At 44.3% G+C, this 11,083-nt stretch overlaps 1 protein-coding gene across 3 annotated transcripts in view; it reads right to left on the bottom strand.

Moving 5' to 3' along the window:
• Nucleotides 1–11,083, bottom strand: part of CIT (citron rho-interacting serine/threonine kinase) — a 181,704-nt gene that overhangs the window by 96,853 nt on the left and 73,768 nt on the right. For all 3 annotated transcript variants that reach the window (XM_003789925.1, XM_003789926.1, XM_023513311.1), the window contains exons 10-12: nucleotides 3,152–3,257; nucleotides 2,083–2,226; nucleotides 697–816 (exon numbers count right to left, since the gene is read on the bottom strand). In XM_003789925.1, coding sequence (XP_003789973.1) covers nucleotides 697–816; nucleotides 2,083–2,226; nucleotides 3,152–3,257 — 370 coding nt within the window. The remainder of the gene's footprint in view (nucleotides 1–696; nucleotides 817–2,082; nucleotides 2,227–3,151; nucleotides 3,258–11,083) is intronic.

Here is an 11,083-nt window from a genome sequence, read left to right as displayed (position 1 = left end):
AAAAAAAAAAAAAAAAAGAAAAATATATAGAAAAGAAAAGAAAAATTATTTGGTGTCATGGCAGGCACCTGTAGTCCCAGCTACTCAGGAGGCTGAGGCAGGAAGATCACCTGAACCCAGGAGTCTGAGGTTGCTATGAGCTAGGCTGATGCCATAGCACTCTAGCCTGGACAACAGAGTAAGACTTTGTCTCAAAAAAAAAAAAACTTTACTTATAAACATCAAAATTTGGATATAATTTCCACATATCACAAAATATTATGGTTTTTTCAACTGTTTAAAAATAGTTCATTTCTGAAGGATGACATTAAAAAAAATTCTTTAATACACAAAACCCATTCTTAAAAAACAAACAAACAAACAAACAAACCCAGAAACAAAACCTTTCTTAGCTTACAGGCCACACAGAAAATAGGTGGTGAGTCAGATTTGCCACACAGGCTGAAGTTTGCCAACTCTTACTCTAAAGCTACATCTTTATTAAAAAGAGCAGGCATTACGGGGTACAGACCTCAAAAGGAGCTGGAACAAGCACTCTATGACTTATCTAAATCATAGAAAATCTAAAGTTTCCAAATGACCTACATACTTTTCTCTCCCCTACCACCACCTTCTCTGTCTCTTCAACATGACTATCCTGAAATTAGAGGTCCTTGTCGGCGAGGTGCTGCCCTGCTCCCAGGCAAGCAGTCCTACCTGCTCTTTGATTTCTTGGAGCTTCCGGCTCTGCTCTCTGATATCATGGAGAAGCTGCAGCGCTTTGTCATCCTCCTGGGACACCTCCATCCGAGCTTGCTCCAAACTTCGCTTTAAGCTCTGCAGAAAGCAAAAATTTTAATAGGAATGCCCTGTGGATCCTGCTCTGTTTGAAAAGACTCATTAAGGGAGCTGCAAGCTGCTTCGCAGACATCAGGACGGTTTCAGGTGACGAACCAAAGTTGACAATTTCCAGTTGGTTGCCGAATCCAGTTTTCATCCTGTAAAGCCCCTTGGTTCAAGAAATGTCATCTCAACCTTGTGACCTTAGAGATCCAGCCTGAAACTACATCAACCTGTCTTCTGCCACCCTCTGCCTGATACTTACTTGTATGTTTGGGACTAAAAACTAGTTAAGACCCTTTAGCCATTACAACCACCATTTGCATGGCTATGAACTCTTATCTGTAATATCGGTTATTTGAGGGCTCGGAATTAAATACGCCTCTTTCAAAGTAGCAATGACTTCATATCCCCTGCCCAGTTGTCATTTAAGACTCCAAGTGATCTATTTCTACCTTCTGGCTTATTTTTCCTGGACACCTTTCATCCATAAGTTTCCCTCAATGCTTGAATGGCACTGAAATATGTATCTGAAATACATAGCTGAATAACTTCACCCACCACTGAAAGGCAGCCAAGTCTGGAATGGAAACATAGCAGTTATTCTTAATCAGCCACGTTCTATAGATTTCCTCTCCCTTGTGAAAAAAACTTTAAAAATGTGTGATTCAACTTCTTAAGACTGTTTAATTGAGCACATTAAAAAAACACCTGAATGAAAAATTTAACAAGACAATGGAGAAGAGGACAGTCTACTCTGGTGAAGGAAAGAAAAAACAGAAGTGACATGGCAAATAATGACAGAGGGTCTAGGTTTTAAAGGCTGTTTTCTTGTCACTACGCTGGTTCTACACAACGGGAAACTGATTGCAGGCAAATTGGAAATACATTTTCTTGTATGTACTTGGGAGTTTGGTTCCCAAGGCGGATCATCTCAGGCATCATGTAGACCAGAGAGGTGGGATGGGAGATCTCAGGACCCTTTGCAACTCGCTACAAGGATGGCTGACTCCCATCTCCAGGCTCCATGGTACCAGCGGTCTACCTGGACTTTCTGCTGGAAACAGGTCTACCCTTATTTCTTGGGGACCTCACGCCTGGCTCATGCTACTCTGCAAATCACAGATCTTGCTTGTGAACTCTCTCCTCTCTACTCTCTGCCATTGGCTGTGATGTGCCTCATGAAGCTGTCATGAAACAGGATGAGACACACACAACAAGAAGTGCCACCTCCAATGGAAGGGGGCTTGGGGGAAGGCTCACACTGCATTCTGTGATGTAGGTAGCAAGGTCCTGCTCCAGGAGAGATCTCTGAGTCTCAGAGGCCTTCAGCTCCACCTCCTTCTGACTAAGCACAGCCTCCACCTCTGATACTCTCCGATGTAACCGGGTCATTTCCTGCTCCATCTGAAATAAACACATCGACAGGTTAAAACGGCCCATGGAGGTTCATTAGGTGCAATCAAATCTCAAGTAGCCTCCGAAACCAGCTGGTGGTCTGGACTACAGCTAATTCTCCGGAAGTTAAGTTGGGATGGAAATACCATTGTTTCTTCGCCCAGGAGAGCACAGTTCTTCGTAAGGACAGTCACCAAATGCTAAGTCAGTCCTCTCATTCAAGTCCTGGTTCACACTTGATCACTTCTCTAACCCAGTTAGCAAGGAAGCCACAATCATCATTTTTCACCTGTTTGCTTTTTGGTTTTGTTTTTTTGTTTTGTTTTGTTTTTGCAGACGTCACTTTAATTTTATCCCAAATCCATCTTGATCCCCCCCCATCTCCTTGCAAAGATCTAGAGGACAAATCCAGGATAGGGCAAGGAGATTTTTATTTGTCTGCAATCTTAGGAGTCCCAAGCAAGCAGTGACTCTTATTAGTTTCCAGAGAGTTTTCCTCTGGGCAGGAACAGTGAATGTAAAGAGACGTTGCACATGATCAATACAATGGCCGCAGTGACATAAGCAGGAGTTTTAAAAGACTAGGAAGAAAGACTTCGCATCACTCAAAGCAGATGGGATGCATCTCAGCCACAGGTGAGGACCCAGGCCACCTGCCGGAAGAAGCAGACGTCTGGCTGGGTCATGCTGAGAAACGGGCCGTTTTAGATCCGGGGCCTCCTCTGGGTTAGATTTAAAGGGTTTACAGCAACAGCAAGGCCCGAATTCATCTCCCTCTGAGCTGCTGGAGGCGTGACTTCAGCGAGGGAGGGAGCACCTCGCTCTCTATGGATCTGGTGGCTCAGCGCCCAGAGTGGCCCCAGGCAGATCCCTTGGCATATATTGACGGGAGGATCCTGGAGAAAGGAGGGAGGCCAGCTGCGGAGATAAATACCTTGTGACACTTGTCCTGAGAGTCTTGTAGCTCTTTGCTTTTGATGAGAAGTTTCTTTTCCATGGAGCTAGTCTTGGCAGGGGAGTCCAGACCCGACACAACAGACCTAGATAAAGGAAAACCAATGTCAAGGTGGCCAACAGGGAGGCCTGAGAAGCTACATTTAAAAACTTCAGCAGAGCCCCACATGGTGGCTCACGCCTATAATCCTAGCACTGTGGGAGGCCAAGGCTGGTGGATCGCCTGAGCTCAGGAGTTTGAGATCAGCCTGAGCCAGAGCGAGACCCCACCTCTAAAAATAAGCAGGCATTGTGGCAGACAGCTATGGTCCCAGTTACTCACGAGGACTGAGGCAAGAGAATCAATCTCTTGAGCCCAAGAGTTTGAGGTTGCTGTGAGCTATGACACCACAGAACTCTACCAAGGGTGACAAAATGAGACTCTGTCTTAAATAAATAAATAAATTTTGCAGCAGAGACAAGGACCCACCAGCATTCTGTTGCCACCAGTGAAGGTGGCTCAGACAGCTCCTAATGAATGACTCCAAGACCATGAAGCAGAGAGGTGGAAGAAATGAGGACTCTGGGAGCAGGTGGACTTGGAGATAAATTCTGTTGCTACTAACTGAGGCAATGATTCTGCCTCTCTGAGCCTCAGAGCGAAAATCTATAAATTGGAATGAAAAGAAAAGTACCTGCTGCACAGGGAAGTGTGAGTGTTAAATACACGGCATCACGCCTGACGTGGTGCCATTCAGTCACTCCAGTGCCATGTGCTGTGTACCCATTCTGTCTCAGAAAGTGGCCCTGGCAGGGTTTACAGCAGTGAACAAGACAAACAAGGCCGCTGCCCTCCTGGAGCTGAGAGACAGCAGGCAGAACGCATCAGGCAGACACACACAACAAAAAGGTTAGAGAAGATGATACGTCTGTGAAAGAAGGAAACGAGATGACATGACATGACAGAGGAAAGGGGGCCAGGGTCCCATTTTAGGCAAGGGTAAGCAGGGAGGGCTTCTCAAAAGAGGAGGCATTTGACCTGAGACCTGAAGGATAAGAAGGTGCTGGTCTTCCAAAGCTCTGGAAGGAAATAAGCTCCATAGAGAGAAGACAGCAGATGCAAAGCCCCTGAGGCAGGACGGAGCACAGCCAGTGCACGGTATTTATTATCAGTTATTCTGCTGATCAGAGTACTGTCTAGTCCAGGGGTCCTCAAACTTTTTAAACAGGGGGCCAGTTCACTGTCCCTCAGACCGTTGGAGGGCCAGACTGCTGGCCCCGGGACAAGTCAGCTGCTAAGCAGGACAGGCAGCAGCGGCAAAAACACCCGGTGGGCCAGATAAATGTCCTAGGCGGGCTACATGTGGCCCACGGGCTGTAGTTTGAGGACGCCTGGGCCATCCCCAAGCTAAGAAGTGGATTCTGCTTCATTTTATAAAAACATCTAACGCTTCTGATGATAGGTAAAATATCCCCCACCCTCTTTCCAATGATGCTTGTGCCCTAATCCCTGGAAGCTATGACTATGTTACCACACAAGGCAAAAGGAAATTCAGTGGTGATTAAGTTAAGGATTGGGGGTGGGGGGATGTGGGAGATTATCCCAGATTCTCTGGGTAGGTCCAGTGTCCTCAAAGGGTCCTTATAAGATGGATGCAAAGGAGAGGAAGAGATGTGACAGTGGAAGCCAGAGAGGTCGGAATCAGGGAGATCTGAAAATACCACACTGACAGCTTTGAAGCCAGAGTGGGAGCAGGCAAAGATTCTCACACACAGAGGGACATGGCAGAGTCCACCACCACCCCATGGTCCTATCCCTGTTGCCCTGGTAACAGGGCTGCAGGAGCTGGCTGTGAATGAACACTCAGGTCTTACCAGCAGGTGCAAGTTCTGTTTGCTGCTGCCTCAAACTCTTCTCTGCCTAGAAGAGGCGAGTTCCTTTCAGCAATGCAAAACACCTGTCTCCTCACAGCTCCCAGCTAGCTGTACCCCAGTGACAGCTCTCTATGCTCACACTACAGGACAGCCAACTGAGTCAATACCCAGAGTCATGCTCCTCTGTTCAAAATCGGACCCCAACACTCACTAGCTGTGTGACCTCTCTGAACCTTAGTTTCCCCCATCTAGAAAATGGGGATAATTCTTACTCTATTTCAAAGAGGACTGAATGAGATAACACACATAAAGAAGTCCTTAGCACAGTGTCTGGCACATTGCAAGGGTTCAATAAATGCCACCCATAACTATAACCATTGTCACTTTTTATCATTACTTGTGCAACTTCAAAAATAGCACGTGCCTCATAGACCTAAAACAGTTGCTTGGAATGGTAAAACTCAGTGGGGCTGAATGTGCTCTGTGCTATTATTCACATCAAAACAATGATGATTATTCACAGAAATAGGCAACAGGGATTGAAATCCAGAAATAAATCCTTGTTAAAAACCTCATTTTCGGCTAGAAATTTTAACCAAATTCTACACCTCTCACCATCCTGTGTTCTACCTAAACGTAGCCAACACAAATGCACACTCACGCATACACACTCTTTTTCCTTTTTTCCTTCATATGAGATGAAATGTATTGTTTGGCATGGCCTTGAGTTTCCTTTGCTATTTCCTTTATTCCTGATTGCACTTTGGTAGATGGGCTAGAAAATAATACCCAAACAACCCAAGGAGGGAAGAATGAGGCACGACTGGGTCCCCAATCCTCTAGGAATCAAGAGTCACCCACACATCATGAAGTCCCACGCATGACATGCATCAGGAATGACCACCCAGGCCACAGCTCTTTGTGCCTGCACATAAAACTTGGCACCTCTAAGAACTATTACATGGGTGTTTGAAGGCAGAGTGGGATGTGGCTCGAAAAACATAATGACACATGGAAAGCAGGACGCAGTGGAGCTTAATGTTTAAAGTACACTGCTGTGGGTACAAAATGCATTCTTATTCACACACAAAAAAGGGGATTTCTGGGTTACTGATTGGGGCTCAGAATTGAGGATATGGGCAGCACCCACCTGTGGCACTCTCAGAAACTGATGTGACACCGCTCCTTGTCACCTGAGGTCCCACCCCTTCACCCTGCTATTTTGATGCATGACAAATGCTCAATGTTTAGAAGTTCTAAGTACAGCAATTAAGAGCTCTTCAAATGAAGGTGCTCAAAAATCATTATTTTTTTAGAAGAAATAAAAATCAAGTCTAAAAAAAGCTATGGTAAGAATACTGTAACTAAACCGGGCTTATAGCAACAATCCATAAACAAAAATGGGATTGGAGGGTAAAGCTAGAGGGTAGAAGAGAAAGGCCAATATAGTTTTCTGTAAATTCCCTGGTTCTTGATCCAGCTGCCCATTAGAATCACCTAGAGGGCCAGGCGAGGTGATTCACACCTATAATCCTAACACTTTGGGAGGCTGAGGAAAAAGGATCGCCCTGACCAAGAGCCAGACCCATCTCTACAAAAAACAGAAAAATCAGTCGTATGTTGTGGCAGGTGCCTGTAGCCTTCAGTTACTTGGTAGTGGTGGGGAGGGGCGCTGAGGCAGGAGGATCAAATGAGCCCAGGAGTTGAGTTTGCAGTGAGCTGTGATGATGTGTGACAGAGTGAGACTGTCTCCAAAAAAAAAAGAAAAGAAAAAGGAAAGAATCACCTGGAGAGCTTTTACAAAATAATGAGCAGGGTCCACCAAGACCAATTAAAACAGACCATTTGTATCAAGCTCCTGAGTTACTGTGACACACAGACGGGATCAAGAACCATGGTGCTAATTAGAAGAAAGTGCTTGTGATTTAGGTCTAGGAATTTAAAACTCATAGTATGACTATCTCCAGCATTTAGTTCCACATGGCATTTTGGCCAGGCCATTTGGTACTTGTCCCTTTTGGTCCCTCTTTGAGTGGGAACCCAATTTTGAAGTTAATCATGGTGGGCTATGAATTTCAATACAATGCACAGGTATCACATAGTAATTAAAACCTATTCCCCCTATTTTAATAAGTCAATTAAAATATGCTATTTCCATACATTTCTATAAAAAAAATATACTATAGATAACTTAAAATATTTATATTCTATTTATTTATTTTGGGTTTTTTTGGGAGACAGTCTCACTCCGTCCCTCTGGGTAGAGTGCTGTGGCATCATAGCTCACAGCAACCTCAAACTCTTAGGCTCAAGTGATCGTCTTGCCTCAGCTTCCCAAGGAGCTGGGACTACAGTTACCTGCCACAAAACCTGGCTAATTTTTCTATTTTATATGGGGTCTTGCTCTTTTTCTAGGCTCCTGAGCTCAGACAATTTACCCACCTCAACCTCCCAGCGTGCTAGGATTATAGGTGTGAGCCACCAAACCCAGCCTATATTCTATTTACCTTTCATGTAGACATAGGACAATTGAACCGCTAGCGCCGACAGAAAGCTCTTAATACATATTTCTTGAGTACATAGATCCTCCCACCCTTACAAGAGATATTCTGAAATACCACAATTTGTTTTCTTTTCCTAAGATTTTCATGAGCTATCCTTCTAACTTACAAAGCAACAGCAAATTATTGCTGATAATTGCATTTTTCTAGAATTGCCCACCATATAAATCATAGCTTGAGAGGTTCGATCTAAGACTGGGCCTGAAAGGCACCAAATTATTACCAAATAAAGCCCTGTGCTCATCAAGCAGCAACTCTGCTGGCCTAAAAATCACCCTAAGGAGAACCATTTCATTAAGCATGGCATTATTTAAAGAACTGATACAATCACTGCTTTAACCAAGGTCTGCAAAAACTCCTGTTAACTGGTGGGGACTCTAAAGATACAGGCAAGGGAGTGTAGATTACATTTAAAAAGTGTCTAATTATGAAGTTCTGTCCACCCTGGAATGGGCCAGAGTCTACCTGCTAACTACAGAGTCATCGTAGGTTTTTCCTTTGTTATCAAAATTCTTAAACTTCAACAAATATTTTTTGACCACCTTTTATGAATGTGAGAATGTGTATGTGAGAGAGAAAAAAAGAGAGAATATAAAAGGGAGAATATGAAAGCCCTATGATCTCCATGAGAGGTACCTACAGACCAGTGGTTCTGAACTGGGGCAATTTTGCACCCACCCCTACCCCCCGAAAACATTTGACAATGTCTAGAAACTTTTGATTTTCATGACTATGGGTGGGGGATGCTATAATATTAACAACTAGGGGGTAGAGGCCAGGGATGCTGCTTGGCATCCTACGATCCACAGAACAGTCCCCACAGCAAGAATTATCCAGCCCAAAATGTCAACAGTGGTGAGCTGAGAAACCCTGCCATGGAGACTATAAGGTGAAGGAAGCTACAATTCTTGTCCTTGAGGAAAAACCAATCTAGGAGAGGGAATTAATACCACTACCTCTGTCATCAGTACAAGTGCCATCGTAGAGCATTTACTATGTGGCAGGCACCCTGCTTAGGGCTTCATGGGTTTCCTTACTGACTTCTCCCCCACAGTCCTATGAGACAGGTATTTGTGCCCCCTGGCACTAAGGCATAGCTGACCCCAAAGCCTCTATGTTCTCCTACCATGTTATGATAATTTGAGGGTAGATACTGGGCCAACAGAGCTGAGAGCTTAAAGCAGAAACTCTGCCACTCAACAGTCATGGGTTCAAATCCCAACTGTGCTGCTTCTTGCCAAGACAGCCTTGAAACTACTCAAGAAAAGTGATGCAGAAGCTTGGGAACAAGGTCATGGAGAAGAGAGAGAATAGATCATGCAAGGGATGATGACCTGCATCCACAACTGTCTGTTTTCAGTGCTCTTAGCACTGGCTGAGCACAGAAAAGCCCTGGATACTCAAGAATATCCACCTGCCAGGCTGGTCTTCAGCCACTCCAAAAACAGCTCAACCAGCACCCAAAAGCAACTCTCCCTCCCTCACTGGGTGGCTCAGGGGGGGGCAATTAATTGGGAAACAGGACAGATATTAGAGGCCCAGGCCAGTTCATGCTCTGTGCTCGATGAGAAGCAGTACAATGAGCATGCTAATAAAAGAACATGCAGCCTGCCCACACGTTGCTTGCCTACTCCTGGCCATATCTCGGATACACAGCCAGTTATCCCCATGGAGAGAAAAGGCACTTCTGAGCAGCGGGTGCACGCAGCCACCCACCCACACACACCAGTGCTGTCTCTTGGAGCACGAAGCCAAGTTTGGGTTTTCCTTTTTTTTCCAGCTTCTATTTTCTAGAAAAATTTACTCTGAAATCAACATCTCTTCCTGATATACACATCTGCCTTATAATTATAGAGGCCCAAAGGGTATTAAAAGAGGTAATGGTATATGACACAGAGGGAAGGGCGGGCTTGGTCATTACCATTACAGCAAGGAAGGCATGTTTTCTTAAAATGCATTAAATGGGACCAAAAAATTGTTTTACTCATAACCTCAAAATTTAAGTAAAAATTATAAAATGCAGTTCTCCCAATGATCTGCCTATAAACAAGCCACATAACTAAAAAGAAAAAAAAAACCCTGAATAGGGCTATATATAGAGTATTTCATACTAAAAGAGAATACAATGTGTACTTCCATCCTACAAGCAAGTACTGTGTTGAGTACTCTCTAATTACTACTATAATGATAAGATCATGCTTAAGCATCAAGCCATCCATTTATTCCCTTAGGAAGAGGACCCTATGTCTACATAATATGCCTCCAAACCACAGATCACACAGATCATAAATCCCGGATAGTCTCAGGATAACCAAGAATGGGTACTTGAAGCTAAAATGAGGGAAATCAAAATTAGCTCAGCTGAGGGCCCCACCTTAATTGCGGCCAACAGGACTAAAAATACACGCAACTGCAGGATGTAATATAGTGCAAAAAATAAAAATCTCATCAGCATTCTGTTTCCAAAAATATATTGGCTTTTAAGATTGAGCATTCTGAAATTTGTGAACTAATTTTATAAATCCATTTTAAAATACACAGTGGTGCCCACCATGAGCACTTAGAAATATCAAAAGCACTGTTCTTCTAAAGAGTGGTGGAGTCTGTCTAACTCTGGGGTACACATCTTCAGACACATACACACACATACACAGTGATACACACAGCCAGCAGTGGTCTCCAGGTGAATCAGAGCATTTGCTTTGTAGCAATTAACATATAGCTCAGAATCATTTACCAAAAATCACGCTATTAATGAGTATAGCCATACACATGATTTTTCAACACAGTCCCCACCTCTAAGTTGGTGCTCAGGCATTGTAAGCTAATTCTGCTATTCTTTTTTTCTTTGGAGACAGAATCTGACTTTGTCACCCTAGGTAGAGTGCCACAGCATCACAGCTCACAGCAACCTCAAACTCTTGGACTTAAGTGATTCCCTTGCCTCAGCCTCCTGAGTAGCTGGGACTACAGGTGCCCGACACAATGCCCAGCTATTTTTTATAGACAGGTTCTCGTTCTGGCTCAGGCTGGTTTCAATCTCAGCCTCCCAAGTGCTGGGATTACAGGTGTGAGCCACCATGCCCGGCCTTGCTATCCTATTTCAATCACTTGCCCACAATAAACTAACTTAACCTCCTGAATCCACTCTTGTCCCTCACGACAAAGGGGCCCTTTGTAAAATGACAACCAAATATTCCACCTCTCTACTCAAGTTCTTACAAAAGCTTCCTACTTAGTGCAATTAGAGAAAAGTCCAAAGCTAAAAGCCCTGCCAACCTCAATTCAGACCATGTCCTATATCCACCCAGGTCCTATACCCTGAGGCTTCTGTTTACTGGGCTCTCATGGGCAAGTTCTGGCCTTACGGCATTGGCCCTTTTCACCTCTACCTAGAATACTCTTCCTACTTATCTTTGATAACTGGCTCTTTACTGCCACTCTGGTGGAACGCACTCTGCATGGGCAGGGATTTATGCCTCTTTGCCTTGTATCTC

This window comes from Otolemur garnettii, unplaced genomic scaffold (assembly GCF_000181295.1).
Source record: "Otolemur garnettii isolate 467f Iridium unplaced genomic scaffold, OtoGar3 scaffold00038, whole genome shotgun sequence".
Taxonomy (NCBI): Eukaryota; Metazoa; Chordata; class Mammalia; order Primates; family Galagidae; genus Otolemur; species Otolemur garnettii.
This window is presented reverse-complemented; position numbering and strand designations above follow the sequence as displayed.